At 38.5% G+C, this 22,029-nt stretch overlaps 2 protein-coding genes across 26 annotated transcripts in view; one reads left to right on the top strand and one right to left on the bottom strand.

The window, feature by feature from the left end:
- Window positions 1-7,099, top strand: part of FUBP1 (far upstream element binding protein 1) — a 38,285-nt gene extending 31,186 nt beyond the window's left edge. For 2 of the 7 annotated variants that reach the window (XM_020794712.3, XM_020794714.3), the window contains 3 exons: window positions 2,096-2,155; window positions 2,241-2,386; window positions 2,754-7,099. In XM_020794712.3, coding sequence (XP_020650371.1) covers window positions 2,096-2,155; window positions 2,241-2,386; window positions 2,754-2,762 — 215 coding nt within the window. In that variant the 3' untranslated portion in view covers window positions 2,763-7,099. The remainder of the gene's footprint in view (window positions 1-2,095; window positions 2,156-2,240; window positions 2,387-2,753) is intronic. The other 5 variants (XM_020794715.3, XM_020794713.3, XR_013544992.1 and 2 more) reach the window with 4 other exon arrangements.
- Window positions 7,100-7,199: 100 nt separating this feature from the next.
- The window catches only part of NEXN (nexilin F-actin binding protein), a 51,269-nt gene continuing 36,439 nt past the window's right edge, over window positions 7,200-22,029 (bottom strand). For 10 of the 19 annotated variants that reach the window (XM_078393013.1, XM_078393016.1, XM_078393018.1 and 7 more), the window contains 8 exons: window positions 21,654-21,851; window positions 21,279-21,458; window positions 20,117-20,305; window positions 17,240-17,437; window positions 16,233-16,454; window positions 10,432-10,617; window positions 8,474-8,834; window positions 7,200-8,387 (listed from right to left, as the gene is read on the bottom strand). In XM_078393013.1, the coding sequence (XP_078249139.1) occupies window positions 8,374-8,387; window positions 8,474-8,834; window positions 10,432-10,617; window positions 16,233-16,454; window positions 17,240-17,437; window positions 20,117-20,305; window positions 21,279-21,458; window positions 21,654-21,851 (1,548 nt within the window). In that variant the 3' untranslated portion in view covers window positions 7,200-8,373. Of the gene's footprint in view, window positions 8,835-10,431; window positions 10,618-16,232; window positions 16,455-17,239; window positions 17,438-20,116; window positions 20,306-21,278; window positions 21,459-21,653; window positions 21,852-22,029 lie in introns of all 19 variants that reach the window. The other 9 variants (XM_078393019.1, XM_078393023.1, XM_020794722.3 and 6 more) reach the window with 3 other exon arrangements.

The following is a 22,029-nucleotide window of genomic DNA, read 5'->3' as shown; positions in this document are numbered from 1 at the left end:
TGGTAGCCCCCAAACAGCAGGAAAAAGAGCAGGAAACAGCTAAAAGCCCACACACACCAGAAGGGAGCCTGGCAGCCATTTTGTGCCCCCCCCCCCGCTCCTGCATCCTCCTCTCGCCACCTTTCAGCTGATCAGCTGGCTCTGAAGAGGCTTGGGGAGGCTTGCTCAGCACCTAAAAAGCCTGCCTGTGTGTCTTTGTGCTGAAAAAAATCAGCACAACATGCTTTAAAACATGATTTAAAATTGGCTTCGTTGAAAAAAAAGATTTCTAAAGTGCTTTGCAAACTGTTCCCTGCCTTCCTCGTTTCCTGGACCTAAGGGAAAAAAAGAAAAAATATCCCCCTCTAGTGGCAGAAGGCAGAATAGCAGCTTCCCATTAGTTTCTATGGACGGAAAAGAGCAGATACAGATTAAATGGTTTTCAGTGCGTTCCTATGGGAAATGCAGATTTGACCTACGAACTTTTTGACCTAGGAACCACCTTCCAATACGGATTAAGTTCGTAAGTCGAGACCCCACTGTACAACTCCAGAAATCCTGATCAGCACAGATAGTGATGAAGGTTTCCCATAGTTTTAGTCCAAGAACATCTGAGGACCCACAATTGGAACCACTGGTTTAGAGTGAAGTAAGGCAGCCCAGTCAGTGAAACTGACATAATGTTGAGTTTAAAAGTTTCCCATTCATTCAGTGTATGTCTTCAGGTTTGGACTAAATGTTGGATTTAAGGCTTTGTTTTCATCTGTTATTTCCCTGTAATTAGAGTGGTCTGTTGTCAAATTAAAAGCTCATATATCAAATATATATCAAGTACATGTTCAAATTCGTTATGAGTAGCCTTAACCAAGAGTGTTACAGTGTGGCTTCAATGTTAAATGAAGTGTTCAATGTATGGTCCCTGATCCATTCTTTGAGTTTGTACAGCGATTTATACATAATGTGGATGGCAAGCATGGGGTTAGTGGGCAGAGTCTGGAACCCTGCATTAGAAACAAGATTAGTGCATAATGGTTTTATTGCTGTCTTAAAGAGTCTAACCACCTCGTGGGATATGTTGTGAATATAAGCAGATACAGTACTTCAATTTATGTCTAAGATTATTATAAAGCAGGACGGTTCTTAATGCGGTATTTCAAAATATTTTGGATGCCTTCTGCCACAATTTTATGTACAATTCACTATTAATGAAAACTGAAGCTTTGTAAATAATTCTTAAATTAGAAGGATCATGAAAAAACAATAACAGCCTTTGAGGGCATAGTTAATAGTGACAATTTTTAGTTTTTATTATGTCACTTTATTATCATCTGTTTTTTTGATTGTTTATTGTCTCATATATACTTGAAAATTCCCACACTGTTGTTTTATGTTAGTGATGACCTTGCTTTATTAAATGTATGCAAAACATCCTTGAAAAAATTCTAAAATGTTTAATTTAAACATAGAAAAATTAACCTTTGATGTGTAGATGTAAAGCAGTGGTTCTTAACCTTTGTTACTCGGATGCTTTTGAACTGCAACTCCCAGAAACCCCAGTCAGGACAGCTGGTGGTGAAGGCTTCTGGGAGTTGCAGTCCAAAATTCCTGAGTAACCCAAGGTTAAGAACCAGTGATGATTGTAAAGGAACTCACGTGGTCACTTTGTATAGATTGTACTTGGAGACAATTTCTGCTTTATTATTCTACGTGCATTCATTATCTACTCTCTGCTGTCCATGACAGGCATACTTTCTGATATGCATTATTATTTCCACAGTGTGAGAACTGATTGGGTTATATGGCTAAATTTGTGCATATGATCTGTAACAACAGATAGGGATTTTGCCATAGACTCAACACTTGAGGGTTTGGGCCTGTGTGAGCCTGTGAGTATTGAGTTCAGATTCAAGCATATGATGCCAAGCAGTAAATCTCAGATTTATGTTAAAACCCTGGAACAATCAGTGTATACCACAAGAAAGTATACTGCACAAACCAGGGATTTAATGTTTCTTATTTGCACAGATGAAAGAGCAAAGAACTCTTCCACTGTATTGTCTGTAATTTTGGTGTACCTGGGAGCTGTGTTTACATTAAAATGTGGGGGGTTTTTCAGGTCAACAAGGGCAGCCACAAGATTATTCAAAGGCTTGGGAGGAATATTACAAGAAGCAAGGTAATATTTGTTAGAAATGAGATTATTTTGAGCTTCTTTTGTCTGTTTCATGGCACCAGAGTTGTGTAATCTGCATTTTTTCCAGGTCAAGCAGTACCAGCTCCAGCCGGAGCCCCACCAGCAGGCCAGCCAGATTATAGTGCAGCGTGGGCTGAGTATTATAGACAGCAGGCAGCCTATTATGCCCAGACAAGTCCACAAGGAATGCCACAGCATCCTCCAGCACCACAGGTATGATCATCGTTAATTATTTGGCTGAGGTTTTTTCCCCCTCCTTCTTCTTTGTGGGTTTTTTGCTTTTTGCTTTTTTGCATGTCTCCCACTTTGATATCTTTCTGGAGTGTGCATTATTTTTCCTGGTAAAGGATAATTAGTAAATGAATGCTCTGATAACTGGAGATCTTTGTCTTTCTTTGCATACATTCAGTGTTTTTGATCTAAAAATTTCTCCTCCCAGGATTTTTCAAAGCCATGCAGGAAGCCACCACCATTACATTAACCAATTTTTCTTTCTTAAAGGCTTCACTCCTGAGTTAGAGCAATTTTAAAAAGATTTTCTTTAACTTTTTGTGTATCTTTTATGTATTTCTTCGCACAGGGCCAATAATAAGAAGTGGACAAAACAGTATTTGCTTCATTATGTGGGGGAAAAAAACGTTTGTTAAATGTATGGATGCAGACGCCTTGATGAAGATCATAATTTTGTTTGGTTTAATAGTGTTTTTGAAAATGTACAAAATATCTATCACTTCTGATAGGAGGTAATATTTCTGTGTAGAAATGGAAATTGGTTTGTTTTTAGTACATTAGTGTAGATGTACACATTCCAGCAAATGTATTTGCAATTATTATGTGGTCAATGCTTTGTGATATAAATGTACTTTTTCAATGTATACTTGATCACTTTTAAATGCCTGTTTTGTGCTTTACAATAAATAATATGAAACCTCCTGTGTCGGTAAGTTGGATATGTGGGTACTCAGAAAATTCAGAATTTTGTTAGTAATGCTGTACATGTACACGAATAAGATTTTTTTCCCCCACTGGAAATTTGAGCTTGACATTGGTATTCTCCCCTTCCAGAATAGTTACATAAGGATCTCTTTCCGTGATTGTGTATTCTGTTTAGCATCTTGCTCTTCTCTTTCTACTTGATTGAAAACTGCATGTATGTGAAGGTGTTTCTTGACATACTTCTACTACGTTAACAGTTGCAATTTCTTTTTTTGTTTTGTTTTGTTTTTGTTTATGACCACTGTCTCAGACCCATGTAGCTGCTATAGTTGACATTTGTTTTTATACTTGATTTAATTCTTTAGCATATTTTTCAGGCATGTTACTAAAATCATTCACTGTAGAAGGCAGAATGTGCTGAGCAGTTTTGCAGCACTTTTCTTCAGAGTTTAGTGTAGTAAGGATGATATGCTTTTCAGTTACCAAAATTGCATTTGTTTTAGAGAAACATGCTTTTGGAGTCTGGGAGTGCTTAACAGAAGGATGTTTTGCAGATGAGGTCTGTTATTAAATGCTGAAGACTAGCCGTTAAGTTATATCTTGAAAAATATCCGTAAATTTTTTTCTTTCAATAATTCATACTGAAAACTGATATTCTGATAAAATCCACTGTTTGCTTTTTTGCATATATTAGATTACATGCAATACAGTCTGTCTTGCCATTGTCTGTTGAAGTGCAGGTTTGATCCAGCCAGTATAGAACTAGCTGTGTAGGGGTGAGGAGGACTGTGCTGTGTATCATCCTTGATTGTTCCTTCAAGGAGCATTGCACTGTAAGTACATCAGAATGACAAAATGATGAACTGCAACAGTATCTTTTTGTCAATGTTCCACATAATCCAAATGCCATACCTGTGTGAATATTATGTTGGAATAAAATACAGTGCTGATATCTTAGAAAATCATAATTGCTTCTTAATCAGAAAACTAGATATGCATAAATATTTGTCTGTATGAGTTTTATGGGTAAGTATTCTTGAGACAATTAGCTTTAGCTAAAGAAACTGTCATTTACCTAAGTAACATTGTTCATTAGGGATTCAGAAATGAGATACATTCAGATACAAACTTGTGCATTGTTAAACTTCAAAATGCCTGTTAGGAGGAAGTTTTGTGTTGCGTTGTCCGCAATGTTTGGTGATATAGGCATATATTAATGTTATAAACCTTTATTAGCCTTATATTTGGAACACCATTTTGTTGTTTTGGCATATGCACTTAGGGTGACTACAAGAAACAAAATGAGGTGTAAAATGAAATAGTTTTACTACACAGATAATTAGAAATGCATTTTGTTGTACTGTAGAATCAGGAGGGAATTATTTTTATCCCAGTTTAGGTTAGGATTTAAATTTTGGAGGAAAAATATTCTAGGAAGTTGTTAAATATATGTAGAGTAGGCTTTGAAAACTCTAAAGCAATTATTTTGCATGATTAGCCTGTAGCTTATTGGAGAATGGTGTAGTTACTAACTAAACAGAACAAAAATTCACCAGATTCTTTATCATTCACCAAATGGAGGCTGTTGATTTTGATTCATTTAAAGTATAAAATCTTTATTAATTGCAAACAGTGCAATTATTTATACTTCACAGTGCCTTCCCAGACCTTCCACCTTAGGTTCTGCTGCAAAAAGCACAGGTAAGCACAACCTAAGGAAGTGTATAAATACATATTTCAGTATATTAATGTTGTCCCTGTGAGATTTTTTGTGCTTGTGTATTCAAAAGCAATCTGCCAATATCTTTCCCCAAATGTATTCTGCTATTCATGGTTTCATTCTAGTGGAAAGTCTGAAACAATATTTACATTTCTGGGTAAATGTGTATCTTTATTTTTAAAAGATTAGTGGATTGCTGCAATAATTTTTGAGTAAGTCACTTTTACTATTTTTCCCTCAGTAGCTGAGTTGTTACAAATGCATAAAAAATATTTTTTCAAGATACAGGAAATTGGTCAGAACTTCAACAGCCTTCAAAAATGCTCTTGCAATGTTAAAGGATGTTATACCCAGTACTACTTATTCAAGCATACTATGTGTTTCTCTTAATCCCAAAATGAATTTAAGTTGTACACCATAAAACAGAAATTAATCAGCTTGCTTATGTCATACAGGGGGAAATTAGACTTGAATTTTGGAGAATAGTTTTAGAAAGCATGTGTGCCAGTGAAATGTTAACAGTTTGGCAGATCTTCATTTTTTATAGCAATCTCCTTCCTACCTTGCTATTTCAGCCAAACTGCTGTATATTTTTGCTAGCTTAAATGTTTTGTTTATGGCTTATCTAGATCAAGTAACTGGTAAAATTCTTCAGTTTAAATAGACAATATTAAGGCACTACCATCAGCTTCTTTTTTTTTTTTTTTTTTTGGTTTGTTTATCACTTAAATGTTTCGGTTTCTATCAAGTCCTGCTTTTCTCTTCAAGAAAGTAAAATATTCAAAAACCCTGCCTTCATTTTCACACACAGTGCTGAAGATGCTGCAAGCACCAAATCATAGCTCATAAAATCAGGTCCTGAGATAGTTACTTCCAATAAAGAGGATTCCTTTGAGTGTATGGCCATGGTGAGCCGATGAGCATGGACCATAGAAGGGCTCCATGTAGAAGGTAAAATTGGCAAAGCAATACCGATTTTAAATGTATCCCATACTTAATGGTGTAGGGTATAATTTGCCTGTTTTAATCGCTTCTCGTTCTTTAAAGTGCTATTTGCTTGACCATAAATGTTCCATACTTTGTTATGTGGTAATAATATAAGCCATCTATCAGTTTGCACTATGCTAAATAGTCAAGCATAGATATGTTTTGCATTTCACAACCAAATTAATAGTTGTACTTGAATTCCCTCAAGCCACTTCATTTTTTGTTGTAGTTTGACATGTCAGATTTCATTTTTATATAAGAACTAGGTATGTGCTGAAGAAATTCATCTTGGTTGGATTGTTTCATCATTTTAAAATAAAGGTTATTTTTGCTACAGCTTTAATAAATGTAGCGTAAATTGAAATTAACTTCAAAGACAGGATGAAATAGAAAAAATGTTGGCATAGGACATGCCGGATGATCTGATATAATAATCTTTATATTTTATTTTAAGTTTGCTGGTAGACTTACAGGTGTCGTCTTGGGCTTAGTTTAGTTCTGTTGTTCAGTCTGTCTGATTTCTCCCAGAAATACTGGGATGGATTGAGATGTTTTTTTTACACTCATTGAGCAGGATATTGGGATTCACTTCATAGATTGTTAGTTTTCCTAAAGCATTTCAGAACAGGAAAAATATGTAAAATTGCAACAGAAAATGCTAGGCAAAAGTCAAAGTAATGAATGTTTTAACATAACATTTTATTTCGACTGATGGTAATGTTTACACATCACCCTATTGTTTGTAGAATATGTTTTGCTAGGTAAAAGAGCAGTTTCTATCTAGATTGTGTGAATTACACTTCAGTAATCTTAGTTACTAGGCAGACTAATTCTTCTGAAAAATATTGTCAGCTGCTAGGAAACCTTTCTTTTGATATACTAGGGAATAGAAATATTTGATTTTCTTTATATAGTAGAGGTTCATAAAGCAGAACATTGGGCTCAACAGAATTTGTACTGTAGAATCACCATTCCTTCTGGTAGCTTCTTGTAAAAACGCTTGTGTTTATGCAACCTTTGTTATATGCATGCAAGATGCATTTTCGTCCTGAGATAGTGTTCTCTACAGAAACTACCCGTGTTAAAAAAAGAAGACTGTCTTTTAAAGGCTACTGTGATGGGAAGTATCTTAGGGAGATGCAGCTTGGACGCGAGGTAAATCAAATGCTTTAAAGTATGTTGTGTTGAGCTTGCAATATTGACATTGTATGTACTCATTAATACTCATTAATTGTAACATTTTTGTATGAGTTCTCAATAAATGTAAACTAATAGATAAAAAATTGTTTTGTCCTTTTTTGGTTTTGTGCATTTGAGTACTTGCAGCTACAACCCTGTGAAGTGTGCCTAATTGCCTTTGTGAAATGAAGAAACACATTCAGCTGTAGGAACTGAACATATTTATTAACCTTCCAATTAATCCAGAATACAAATAGGTGATTTCGGTACATTATCATAATCAAATAAAATCCAGTTACCTCCTGTATAAAATTTAAATCTGGATTATTCTGACCAATGAATACAGTGAGCCAAAACGTAGTAGGAGTCTACAGATTCATTCCATGATCTTCATTCTCCGTTTCCAGTGCACATTCTAGCCTGTATTTGTAGTTTAGCTGGTCATTTATCATATAGCAAAACCATACCTATCTGCTCTAGATGTATATATCAGCTTTATGTATCATTTTTGTACATATTTTAATGAGGTGTATTCATGTACCAGTTATAAAATATGAGATGTAAAGTGAAAATCCATCCACTGTCAAGCTAACACCTTCAACACAAATTATGAAAATATGGTTCAGTATTCCAAACCGAATTCTGGACATTTTCTATCTAATACAAAATAAATGTAAATTTTTATTTCAAAGAACTTGCTTGTGTGCTTTCAGGCCATTATCTTGATTTATTTTTATTAACATAGATTAAAAGGAAAATGTTGAATTAAAGAAAGCACTAATTAAATTAAATCACTACATTACTGTTCAGCTACTTAATAGTTTATCCAAGAACATACTTTTTGCCCACAAGTCTATGAGAACCACAGAAATGGACATCAGCTTTTATATAGAATGAACAAATTGGTCTTTGCCTTTGGGAACAACACTTAAATTTTGCTTTTCAATATGAGTTTGGCCTAATATCACATCTGAAAACAGTGAAATTAAGTTTACAGTCAGTAGCATACTACTTACATGGATTAGCCAGTTTTAATTTTCACATGTATATTTCATATTGACATGGTGAAAAACTAGTGGAACCATAGGCCAAGTTACTGTACACAACAGCTTCATTTGCCTAATAGAAAACCACTGGTACTTGAAGGTGTCATGGCCTAAACTAGCTATCATCAGGATGCTGGTTGCTTGTATACGGTGAAATATTTTATGTCCACAAACTTCTGTTGCCGATGTTCAGTATGAGACCAAGAGGGAATCAAGAAATTGTATTTTATTTGAGGAATGATAAATAACTTCTTGTTGGCCCCACCACAGGAGAGAAAAAGAGATGGATGCAGTAAATTTAGGGGAGGAAGGCTCCAGAAAAAGTAGGATATTTAATAGTCATCAGCTGAAGAAAAGAGAAGAGAAAAAGAGTTAAGAAAAGCTCACTAGAATAGAACCAAAGATTAGAAAAATTCTTATGCTAACTCTTACTTTCAATAGTGAGAATACAGGTGCTAGCTGCTGTTCCTCTACTGTTAACTGCTTTACACATATATTCTCCTTCATCTTCTGGGAAGGTTTCTGGTAAGTATAGGCAGTAGGTTTCTCCTCTTTCAATATACTGATAGTCCTCACAGTCCTGCAACATTTCCCCTTCAAACCACCATGTAACTTCTGGCTTGGGTTCTCCAGTTATTTTAACAGTAAACCTCACAGGTTCACCATCCACAACAGAAACATTTCTGAGAGGCTTCTTGAACCATGGAGCACCTGACCGTACTTGCTGTTCTTCATCTTCATAAACTGAGCCATTAACAATGCTCCCATCCTCCTCTTCCTCCTCTTCTTTTTTCTGCATTTAAAATAAAAGTTATTAAGCAATAAGTTGAAATACCAGTATATATGTGAGATAAAGTGAGTGTTCAACATATTCTGTCTCCCATTATTCTGTCGCTGTACTGGGATGAAGAAACAGGATGGGGCTCTGCAAAACAGCAGATTTGTGTCTCTTCATTACTGTAGATCAGCCAGGTGGCTGGAACTAAACATATTTTTTAAATGATTTGGTTGTTTTAATACAGTTCTCAAACCATGACTTTGTTCTCCAATTATTTCACTGAATGAATGGCGGAGGGTGGAAAACAGGCTATACTCTGAGGAAGTAGACTTGATCTGTGAAAGCTCACATTAAAATATAGAAGTTAGTCTTAAAGGTCCCACAATGTTTTTGTCGGGGAGGGGCTTTTCTGATATACTTGCGCAGGTTAACATGACTACTTATTGGAAAGACTATTATTTGGTAAGAGTTGTCATGTTTAGTTTCTTACTCAACCAGAACTGGAGAATTGGGTTCTGCCCTTCATTCAGCCGTGAAACAGATTGTGTAGTTTTGAGCCAGTGATCTGTAAACAATGGAGCCAGCAAAAACCTTGGATGTTTCCTTTAGTGCCAGAGGGAGGGTGTAACAAAACAAGGGAGAACTCAGCCATGATGAAATTTTTCTCCACAACTATAGGAGAATCACACTGGCATCATCAGCTGTGTTTTCCCCCTATGGAAAACTGCATCTTGGACAAACCCTACCAATTATGTATGGCTTAAGTCTGGCATCTCCAAAAGAGAGCACAGAAAGGATATGTCATATACAGTGGTGCCTCGCTTAACGAGTGCACCGTACAACGAAGAATCCGTATAGCGATCCCTTTTTGGGGATCGCTATACGGAGCTGCCCCAATCGCCGCACTCGCTTTGCGACGATTGGGGCGTCCGGCGGCCATTTTGGAGCCGCGGCTCCAAAATGGCCGCTGGATGACCCGGAATGGCCCCCGTCAGTGTTTTTGTGCCCTCGCTTACCGAGGTCGCGAAAACGCTGCGGGGGGGCATTTCGGGTCGTCCGCAGCCATTTTAATGGCCGCGGATGACCCGAAATGGCCCCCATCAGTGTTTTCGCGCCCTCCCCTTGCTTACCGAGGTCACGAAAATGCTGCGGGGGGCCATTTCGGGTCATCCGCGGCCATTAAAATGGCTGCGGACGACCCGAAATGCCCCCCCCGCAGCGTTTTTGCGACCTCGGTAAGCAAGGGGAGGGCGCAAAAACACTGACGGGGGCCATTTCGGGTCATCCGGCGGCCATTTTGGAGCTGCCGATCAGCTGATCGGCGGCTCCAAAATGGCCACCGGACCGCGAAAACATTGCTGGAGGGGTAAGTTTTGGCGCCTATTGGAATGCATTAAACTAAGTTTAATGCGTTCCAATAGGCTTTTCCTGCCCCGTACAGCGATGTTTTCGCATAGCGAAGGTTAATCCGGAACGGATTAACCTCGCTATACGGGGCACCACTGTAATAGTACAAGTACTTTTTTCACACTTGCTCATTTCATGGATAAAGGTTTTGCTACTCTATAGATAAATCTGATGCTCTTCCTAAAAGGTCACTAGGTTCTGATACCTTTTGCAATGCTGCATCAATCTCCTTCTGTTCAAACTGCATACGTAGCAATTTTTGTTCTTCAATTCTCCTCTGTTCTTCCTCTTCTCTTGCCTTTGCCATTTGTTCAAACCGGGCCTTCATGTCAACCTTGTGTGTGAAAGGAGCTTCAGATTTTGCGGCTGGTTTTACATCTACTTCCTCCTCCTAGAGCAGATTTAAGCAAAAGATTGAGATGGGGGTGAAATAGAAATACTCCAAAGCTACCTCTTCTAAAAATCCAAAGCTATACCTATTTAGAGAGACGTGGCACTAATTTACCACTTAAATCATTAAAAATTAGTTTCATAACTTGCATTGATTGCATTAAGAACTCATCTCTGCCACGGAAACTTATCACTCACTGAGTTCACTCATCACATGTAACAAGTAAAACATTTGCACACTTTTTGCTTGAAAGTTAGGGTTTAAATTGGACATGTCAAAACAGCCTTTATCCAGTGATGCCACTGTGGTAGCGCAACACCAGCCATGGCAGTAGTTGCTGTTTGCAGTTCATGTAATGGTGTCAGACAGTTCAGTTTTTGTTGTGTAAGGGGGCTGTACAGATAGTTGTACCATCTCATGTCCATACAATTTCCTCTTGCCCAGCGATGGGCTCTTGTAGCATTGAGCTGGCAAGGATTCCTGCTGGGCTGTTACGTTGGATTTAGCCCTAGGACTGCAAAAAGGGAGAAGGCAAATTTGTGGTAAGTGATAGAACAGAAAGTATAGTACACATACAGTGGAAGAACTTGGCTAATGGAAGAGTGAAAATACATAGGAGTTAAATAAGTCTTAGTTTGAGTGTTTTAAAATTGTGGACATTTTTCAACTACTTGCACAATTTACTGGCATTTATGACATGTCATAAATTACCTGTTTGCTCTTAACATGTTTTATGTATATCCTTTGCAAATTCGCCATTTACCTTGGTTAGATATTTTTCTTCTTTGGGTCAGGGCAATGAAATGGCATTTATTTCGTCGTCGTCGTTTAGTCGTGTCCAACTCTTCATGACCCCATGGACCAGAGACAGGCCCTCCTATCTTCCACTGCCAAATCCGAGTTGTGTCAAATTCATGTTGGTTGCTTCGCAGACACTGTCCAGCCATCTCATCCTCTGTCGTCCCCTTCTCCTCTTGCCATCACACTTTCCTAACATGAAGGTCTTTTCCAGGGAGTCTTCTCTTCTCATGAGATGGCCAAAGTATTGGAGCCTCAGCTTCAGGATCTGTCCTTCCAGTGAGCACTCGGGCTTGATTTCCTTCAAAATGGATAGGTTTGTTCTCTTTGCAGTCCAGGGGACTTGCAAGAGTCTCCTCTAGCACCAAAATTCAAAAGCATCAATTCTTTGGTGGTCAGCCTTCTTTATGGTCCAGCTCTCACTTCCATACATCACTACAGGAAAAACCATAGCTTTGACTATGCGGACCTTTGTCAGCAAGGTGAGGTCTCTGCTTTTTAAGATGCTGTCTAGGTTTGTCATCACTTTCCTCCCAAGAAGCAGGCGTCTTTTAATTTCATGGCTGCTGTCACCATCTGCAGTGATCATGGAGTCCAAGAAAGTAAAATCTGTCACTGCCTCCATATCTTCCCCTTCTATTTGCCAGGAGGTGATGGGACCAGTGGCCATGATTTTAGTTTTTTTGATGTTGAGCTTCAGACCATTTTTTGGCGCTCTCTTTCACCTTCATTAAGAGGTTCTTTAATTCCTCCTCACTTTCTCCCATCAGAGTGGTATTCTCTGCATATTGGAGGTTGTTGATATTTCTTCCGGCTTGGGATTCCTCCAGTCCAGCCTTTCGCGTGATGTATTCTCCATATAAGTTAAATAGGCCGGGGGGACAATATACAGCCTTGTCGTACTCCTTTCCCAATTTTGAACCAATCAGTTGTTCCATATCCAATTCTAACTGTTGCTTCTTATTTGTTTGTTTGTTTTATTTATATCCCGCCTATCTGGTCGGATCAGGACCACATATAGGTTTCTCAGGAGATGGATAAGGTGGTCAGGCACTCCCATTTCTTTAAGGACTTGCCATAGTTTGCTCTGGTCCACCCAGTCAAAGGCTTTTGCATAGTGAATCAAGCAGAAGTAGATGTTTTTCTGAAACTCTCTAGCTTTCTCCATAATCCAGTGCATATTAGCAATTTGGTCTCTTTGTTCCTCTGCCCCTTCAGAATCCAGCTTGTACTTCTGGGAGTTCTCAGTCTACATACTGCTGAAGCCTGCCTTGTAGGATTTTGAGCATAAACTTCCTAGCGTTGGAAATGAGTGCAATTGTATGGTAGTTGGAGCATTCTTTGACACTGCCCTTCTTGGGGATTGGGATGTAGACTGATCTTTTCCAGTCCTCTGACCACTGCTGAGTTTTCCAAACTTGCTAGCATATTGAATGTAGCACCTTAAAAGCATCATCTTTTAAGATTTTAAATAGTTCAACTGGAATGCCATCACCTCCACTGGCCTTGTTAGCCAGGCTTTCTAAGGCCCACTTGACTTCACTCTCCAGGATGTCTGGCTCTAGGTCAGCAACCACACTATCTGGGTTGTCTGGGATATCCAAATCTTTCTGATATAATTCCTCTGTGTATTCTTGCTGCCTCTTCTTGATGTCTTCTGCTTCTGTGCGGTCCCTCCCATTTTTGTCCTTTATCATGTCTATCTTTGCACAAAATGTTTCTCTAATATCTCCAATTTTCCTGAACAGATCTCTGGTTTTTCCTTTTTTATTATTTTCCTCTATTTCTTTGTATTATTCATTTAAGAAGGCCCTCTTGTCTCTCCTTGCTATTCTTTGGAAGTCTGCATTCAATTTTCTGCAACTTTCCCTGTCTCCCATTCATTTTGTTTCCCTTCTCTTCTCTGCTATTTCTAAGGCCTTGTTGGACAGCCACTTTGCTTTTGTGCATTTCCTTTTCTTTGGGATGGTTTTTGTTGCTGCCTCCTGTACAATGTTACGAGCCTCTATCCACAGTTCTTCAGGCACTCTGTCCACCAAATCGAGTTCCTTAAATCTGTTCTTCACTTTCACTGTGTATTCATAACAGATTTGGTTAAGATTATACCTGACTTGCCCAGTGGTTTTTCCTACTCTCTTCAGTTTAAGCTTGAATTTTGCTATGAGAAGTGGGTGATCAGATCTACAATCAGTTCCAGGTCTTGTTTTTGCTGACTGTATAGAGCTTCTCCATCTTTGGCTGCGGAGAACATAATCGATCTGTTTTCGGTATTGCCCATCTGGTGATTCCCATGTCTAGAGTCGCCTCTTGTGTTGTTGGAAAAGAGTGTTTGTGATGACCAGCTTGTTCTCTTGACAAAACTCTATTAGCCTTTGCCCTGCCTCGTTTTGAACTCCAAGGCCAAACTTCCCTGTTGTTCCTTTTATCTCTTGACTCCCTACTTTAGCATTTGTTTAGAGGCATAATAAAGCCAGAGAATGCTTTATGGCAGCTGACCAAAAAGCACTCTTTTGTCCTTTCGCAGCCTTAAGCTATGGTGGCGCAGCACACATATGGTTTGTGGAAGTTTCCTTTCAGCTATTACTTTGCACTTTCTGGTAACAGTCTCTGTATATGTCTATCATTGTCCCCAGATTTAATTGTTTATTTCTCCTTTGGCCTCAGCAAGGATACAGGTATTTACCACTAGACCTGTCATTGCTCCTCAAAACAACCACTTCCTAAATAAATGGGGAGGACTATATCTTGTCAGGCGTTTATTCTCCCTGTAACCAGCAGACTCAGATAAAAAAAAAAAATCTTGTCCCCTTTTTAACTGGAGAAAACTGGTTTACATGCAGAGCAGATAAAGGCACTGTAAATATCCAAAATGGAATATGCACATTTTAAAAGATGCTGAATATAAAAAAATACAGAGTATGAATAATTGTTCTCTGCACATAAAGTAGGAAAATGTACAAGTATCATCTGATGTATCATACCTAACAGCAGAAAAGAAAAATTCCCTAACATGGGAATCTCGATGGCTCTCGTGATTTGTAACAGTGAGGCTTTCTTGGTTGTTTGCTGTATAAGGTCTGCAGCCATGTCTCCAAGTGTGACCCAACCTCCAATAGATCTACATACTTCCGAAACCAAAACAGAAACTTATCCTGTTTTACTAAGTTAAAAATCTCAAGCAAGTCTGACTGGAGAATGCATCGGAATCTTCAGCATCTCTGACATCCCTATTTCATACTATTGATGCTTTCCTGGACCTGTATCAGTCTTAAACATGAAGAGCTAGTATTCTGTCTGTGATGCCAAATAATGGCATGGCAGAACCTGCTAGCTTACCAGTACGGTATAGCACTAGTCTTTAGATCTATGACAGCTTTTAGCCACTCTCACTCTGTCATTCTTGCAAGATTATCTGCAATAACCACAAACTAGATTTTCCATATATTCATATCTCTAAAACCACAGGTGGCTATCTTCATCGCAGTTAACATTGCATTGCCATTAACCTTCCATTTTCCTCTTACCTATGACACTACAATGTCAATTCCTCTTCAAACTGCATTTTGAAAGGTGGGGAAGTTCCAAGTACAAATGATCCCTACAAGTATGTCTGATTCTGAATTAGTGGGGAACTGTCTAAAAACCTTCTTAAATGCCTCATAATAAGCTGACAAAGCAGATCTTGAGGAACTGGGATCTCAAAAGATTTGACTTTCCAGGTACATGAAGTTTTAAGCTGCTTGGTGAGATTTTTCTCTAGCCATCATTCCACCCAAATGCCACATACTGAAGACAGACTCCAAGACCCATTAATTCTGTCCAGTGTAGTTAAGCGGTAAGCTGTGAAGTTAATAAGATTCAAGTAATATGATTTTATTTTTTGGGGCTCCATGATCACTGCAGATGGAGACAGCAGCCACTAAATTAAAAGACGCCTGCTTCTTGGGAGGAAATTGATGACAAACCTAGACAGCATCTTAAAAAGCAGAGACATCACCTTGTCAACAAACGTCCAAATAGTCAAAGCTATGGTTTTTCCTGTAGTGATGTATGGAAGTGAGAGCTGGACCATAAAGAAAGCTGACCGCCGAAGAACTGATAGCTTTGAATTGTGGTGCTGGAGGAGACTCTTGAGAGTCCCCTGGACTGCAAGGAGAACAAACCTATCAATTCTAAAGGAAATCAACCCTGAGTGCTCACTGGAAGGACAGATCCTGAAGCTGAGGCTCCAATACTTTGGCCATCTCATGAAAAGAGAAGACTCCCTGGAAAAGACCCTGATGTTAGGAAAGTGGAAAGGCAAGAGGAGAATGGGACGGCAGAGGATGAGATGGCTGGACAGTCTGTGAAGCAACCAACATGAATTTGACCAAACTCCGGGAAGCAGTGGAAGATAGGAGGGCCTGGCGTGCTCTGGTCCATGGGGTTATGAAGAGTCGGACACGACTAAATGACAACGAATATGATGAACCAGAATTTGCTTCCTCGATAGGTGTTTGCTTTTTAACGTTAGCTAATGTTTCGGCAATATCTAAATCCAGTAGACACCTGTAACTTTTCCAAGCCCCTCATTTCCTAGCCTACCATTTTTACTCTGACTCCAGTCATGAAGAGGTAATAAACGTGTGTAAACACTCATTTACACCAGCTGTGCTTCAGTGCAATCTCAATGTATTGCTTTCCCTAAAGACAGCACATGGGCAGATCAGTGGATTATAGTGAGACCTGTAAGTAACAGTGGAAAAAGCAGGCCTTTTTACACGTAAAATTCCAGATTGAAGAATTAATTTTTCCACTGTAGGCAGAACAAAACATACCTCTTGGAATTTCTCTGCTTCCCTTTCTTTTATTTCCTGATCCATAGCTCTCCTCCTTGCTCTTTCTTCTTCAATTTTTTTCTGTATTTCTTCTTCAGACAACTGCCCAATTTTTTCAAACTTTTTCTTCAGGTTCTTTGCTTGAATTGAACCACTTCTTTTCAGTCTTATGAGCTCCTCATATTCCCTGCTTAGTTCAAAGGTCTCACACTCTTCCTCCTCCTGTTAAAGGAAAATAAAAATATGCCAGAAGGTTTAATTTCTGGTAGTAAATGATTTTTATAATAAAACACATTTGTATTTCCTAAATAAGAAAGCGTTAACAGTGTAAATTACAGCATATTAATCTGACTATGGCCATTGAATTAAATCTACAACATTTTGCCTGCCATTCATGTTAGTTTTTGTCAGTTCCTGATTGTGGCATTGAATCTGAAGTTAGCCTTCTTTGTGAAGTAATGAGGAATTCTAATTGAGTAGATGTGGAGAGAAGGAGGCAGTTTTTGGTGCTCCCCTACGGCACTTAGCACTATAATCATCGTCACTGTGGTTGTCTCGGAACTGCAGAGCTGGAAGAGGCCCTATGGATCAGCCACCCGAGTAAACTTCGTCTAGAGGGGCGGGGTATAAGTTCAATAAAAGTAAAAGTAAAGTAAAATGAGTCCAGCCCCAGTGAGGTAGGCACAGTGGGGAACTGAACTCCCAACCTCTGGCTATGCAGCCATATATCTACATGACAGAGCTATCCAGTAGTTCATTATATCTCATTCAGTCCCAGAAGGTCCTCAAATCACACATCAGGGTTTTGTTTTCACCCCTACCCCTCTCTTCACTAAAGAGCATCCTATGAGCTGAGTACTTTTCATAGACATTTAGGATCTCTACATCTAATTTTTAGCCTTCAAGAGGAAGTTTGTAAATTAGGAATACTTTTCTCATCCCATAGTTTCTTTCAAAAATAGGTAGTGTGGAGGGAAGGCAGCAGCTTATGTCAAGTAGTGACAGACCTCTCCCATCTCTTGTCTAAGCTGCTCAAACTCTTGTTTTTCCATTTCCAGTTTCTGTTTGCGCTCTTCTTCTGTGCGCCTCTTTTCCTCCTCCATTTTTTGTCTCAGTAACTCCTCAAAGTTGATTTCCAGTTTTCCAGGTGTGAGAGATTCTTGGGATACAGTTTTTGACATAGGTGAAAGCTCATCATCAAGGCCCTGTTAGAAATAATTTATCTCTCATTAGTGATAGATTTAGCACAAATAACAATATTTAAATTATTATTTAGATACCTGGACTTACTTAAATCTGTTTTCCAAAATTATACAGATCAAGTGTCTTGTGGTCTATGCTTAATGGTAGTAGTAGTTTATTTTCTTATCTTTAATTGGTCTCCAAAATTGAAGACAATTTGGATTACCCGTTGTTGTATGGGTATACTATGTATATATTTACAATGACAATAAATTTGTTTGATTTGATTAACATATTGAAGGCTGCTAAACTAAGATATGAGTGATCTTCAGATTGAGCTGGCAAAAAAAAAAATCAGTCATATATTTAGCCTCCAGCTAAGAGTGGATTCCTGTTTTGTCTGAATGAAACAACTTATGAACTTGGAAACAGTCTTTTTTAAAAAAAATGAAATACGCTGTACTAAAATCGAGGGACCAATTTCCTCATAAACAGACTTTATGATAAGGAGGGTGTCCCCCGCATCTCTGAGTGGTGTTAGATGTTTCCATTTCTGTGATGAAATGAAAGATTTAAGACTGGAGTGTTTAGTCTTTTCCCCCCTCACTAAAGAAAACAAATGCTTTTGAGTGAGGTAATATTAAATAGAGCCAGTTCTGAGATCACTTTTTGGCAGAAAACAGATACAGGTATTGGGGTATATCTCACCTCTGTAAGAGTCTATGCTGGTGGGAATATATGACAGGGCCTTCTCTGTGGTTGTATCCATATATGCAAGCTCTCCATAAACTAGTGAGCCTGGTCCATTTCTTTATGGTTTTAGGCAGATAGTTAAAGTTATCTTTTTTTGTATATGTAATAACAAAAATAAAGTGGTGCCTCGCTTAGCGATCGCTTCGTTGAGCGATGAAATCGCTTTGCGATGGACTTTTGGCCATCGCTGGAGCGATCGCTTAGCAATGTCCTCTATGGCTAAAATTCGCTTTGCGATGATCGCGGGGAAGCGATCATGGCAAAGTGAACTTTTTTAAACAGCTGATCGGCGGTTCCAAAATGGCAGCTGCAAAAACAAAATGACCACCGCTGTTTTGCCTCACTGTAGAGGCACCCAAAATGGCCGCCACTATGGAGGAATTTCGCTTTAAGGAAAGTTTTTAGCCCATAGGAATATATTAAACGCATTTTAAAATGTTCCTATAGGCTTTTTAAAATCGCTTAGCGATGAAATCGCTTAGCAATGTTTTATTCAGAACGGATTAACATTGCTAAGTGAGGCACCACTGTATCTGGCTCTACATGGGTTAGGCTAGCTTTAGTTTGCTACTTAGAAGCCTTCAGGCAATGTTATGGAGCTGTCAAAACTGGATATTGTGGCCAAAATCCTGTTGCTTAGCGCAGTAAGTCACAACTAGAGTAGGCCCATTTGAATGAATGAACTTATGGAGGAACTGACTCATCAAATCATTGTTGATCCAATAGGCCTACTACGCTATGGAACAAGATTTCAGCCAATATGTCAGCCCCATCTGGATGAAGCCAGAGCTGCTGTTATCCTTCAGCACATTCATTGCCACCCACAAAAGGAGAGCAGCTCTATAATTTTGTCCTTTGTTTGTCCCCTGATTTTTCAAAACACTTTGATACAGCAAATCTTCCTGTTCAGGAGCAAATCTTCCTGTTGAAGTGGATAAGTAGAGGATAATAGATGGAAATTAACTTCCAACCCATGATTAGCTGATGCTTTTATTTATAAATACGCTAAAATCCTCACTCTGAAATATAGATAATCTTGTCAGCCACATTACCGTAGCAGATCCAAACGTGTTTATTCTGCCATTTCTTTACACAACTACACATGTGACCTAATTTGGCTGTAGGTTCTTGAGTATTTTTTCATTTCATTTATACCCAACCTTTTCTCCCGATTCAGGGATCTAAGGCCACTTATAAAAATGAGGAGCTGGTGTAGTAAAGAAATATAAATGTTTTTTTAATTAAATATGTTTCCCCAAAAATAAGACCTAACCTGAAAATAAGCATTTAATATAAGCCCTACCCCAAAAATAAGCCCCAGTTAAGTGAAACCCCACCTTCCACCATTGTGCAGCAACCAGAAGACGAAGACATGACTGTAAAATAAAACATCCCCTGAAAATAAGCCCTAATGCATTTTTGGAGCAAAAATTAATATAACACCCTGTCTTATTTTCCGGGAAATACGGTATTAAGAGCCCATAACTTAAAGCAATGTTATGCTATTAAAAATTAATGACAAAGATCCCTCTATAACAGTAGTAGTAGTAGCAATCATCATCATTCTCCCTACATTAATTTCAACACCTGGAGCCATCAGAGTCTTTGGTTACAATTGCCAATAGCTGTTAATTTGCTTCCTGAAATTCAAAATTCTGATTTTGCCAAAATGTTACCTCACAAACAAATTTTTAGGACTTGACTCCTAATTTTCAGACTGGAGCCTTAGGTCTGTTTCAATAAACCAGCAATGTTGAGAAATAGGAGGAGGCATAATGAGGAAGAAGAAGAACAGAATCCCGTTAAAGATTCCTTTTTCTGCAGGCCACTTAATTGCCAAAAGCTTGCCTGAAGAGAAAGTCTGGTGGAAATACAACAAAGAAGCAGCCATGTACAATCAGGAATGTGATGCTTATCCCTACAGTAGGTCAGCAACATTACGTATATACCATGCTTTTTCTTGCTTCAGCAAATGCCTTCTTCTCTTCTTCTATACGCCGCCTGGCCTCTTCCTCTGTTTTTCTTTTTTCTTCTTCTTGCCTCTGTCTCTCTAGTTCCTCAAAGGTAAGTCTCAGTTTCCCGGGACGGAACTCCTTGACAGAATTTTCAGTTTCTTGACCATCATCTTCTTCATTTACCTTTCAAAACAGTATACATTTAAAAAACTTTTTAAAAGAAAGTTCAGGGAGAACACACAGAGGTTGAAAAATTACCCCTAAAAAGTACGTTTGTTTTGAATGTGCACATGTAGATGGATTTATTCATCACTAAATATTAATGATCATGGCAAGTAATGTGTATATATTACTAAATAATACAGAAAGAACTGATTGAGACTTTACATAAATAATTAAAGCTTACCATGTCTTAAATCTAAAATAACTTGCACTTAAACTAAGTTTATAACAACCAGGATTTTTGAGTTTTTTACTAGCTAGGGCTTAAATTGAATTGGTAGTCCCAACCAGAGCACACCTATTGAATGTGTTGGTGAATAGTGAATCAACACTTATCCAGATCCCTATAATTTCAATGGGTATGCTCAGTTTGAGATGCAAACTGGATTTAAGTCAAGGAATCAGTGTTAAATAAAAAGGAGAGAATGACATCCAGAAATAAAAAATCTTTAGTCCCTGGAAAGTTTTGATGCACCAATAGAAAGAGAAGAAACAAAATGGTACTGATTGCCCCCAATTCCCTGCAGGCCCCAGCACTACTTCCCACATTCTTCCAAAGGATTTCCCAGCCCTCTGAAGCAGATGTATGCAGGTGGAAATAACAGTATAGGAATTAGGAAACTGGAAAAAGTCACACACACACACAGAGCCTACTACTGCTATCAGGAGCATTTCCTGAGTGCGATGCTCTGCTGGGGGGAAAGCAGTGTTATCTTCATTTAATAAAACTGCTGAATTTAGTTAATTAGCTAGCTAGCTCTGGTAACTGGATATCTCCCACGTCATGTTTCTGGTAAATCTGCTTACATACAGGTGGTAAGTCTTCCACCAGGTAGTCCTCAGAAATGCCGTAAGACAGTTCAACTTACTACATACACTTTCCATGATGGCCATTTTTTGTCCTTGTATGTTGGAACATACCCTTGATACTTACCATTTTTCGTCTTGCTTCCTCAAAGGCACGCTTCTCTTCTTCTAAACGTAGCTTTGCCTCCTCTTCAGCTTGTCTCCTCTGATTTTCTCGTCTTTGTCTTTCTAGTTCTTCAAATGTTAATTTCACTTTACCAGGAGAAGGAGAATCTTTTCTTTCACTGTCCGAATTTTCATCTTCATCCTGTACAAAATGTTTATTGTTCAGAAGCAAACCCTTATGATATTATTAACATGCATATGTTTTCAGCATCAGCTTTCTCTACAATCCTAAGCTTACTCACCTGGAAGGAAGTTTCCCTGTAATTAGTGCAGCCTAGTTTGAAGCGAACATGCTTATGCTCATCATGCAAAAGCATCCCCCCCCCATTTTGCTTACCACATCTGGTGAAAAATATTTGACTTCCCTGAGAGCTTGCTTTTCCTGCTCATATCTCAATCGTTTTTCTTCTTCAAGTTTTCTTCTTTCTCGTTCTTCTCTCTCTCTCTCTAGTTCCTCAAAACTTATTTTCATCTTCCCAGGTGTTTTGCTAGGTTTTACAGGAACTACTGTCACTAGCAATGAATCATCACCTTCCTGTTGTCAAAAACAAATGTTGCCATGAACATTTGGACAGGTCAGCCAATAGTGCCTGTGAGTAATTCAAATCCCATAGAAATATTCACTTCCTTGGCAAGTGGGTGGACAAAAACTGTGGCTGCGATAGAATTAAGCCATCTTTTGATGGTCAGTAAAAAAAGAAAAGAAAGATGTT

The sequence above is a fragment of the Pogona vitticeps genome, chromosome 4 (genome assembly GCF_051106095.1).
Source record: "Pogona vitticeps strain Pit_001003342236 chromosome 4, PviZW2.1, whole genome shotgun sequence".
NCBI classification, from domain to species: Eukaryota; Metazoa; Chordata; class Lepidosauria; order Squamata; family Agamidae; genus Pogona; species Pogona vitticeps.
The sequence above is the reverse complement of the archived record's forward strand: the minus strand, read 5'-3'. Positions and strand labels throughout refer to the sequence as shown.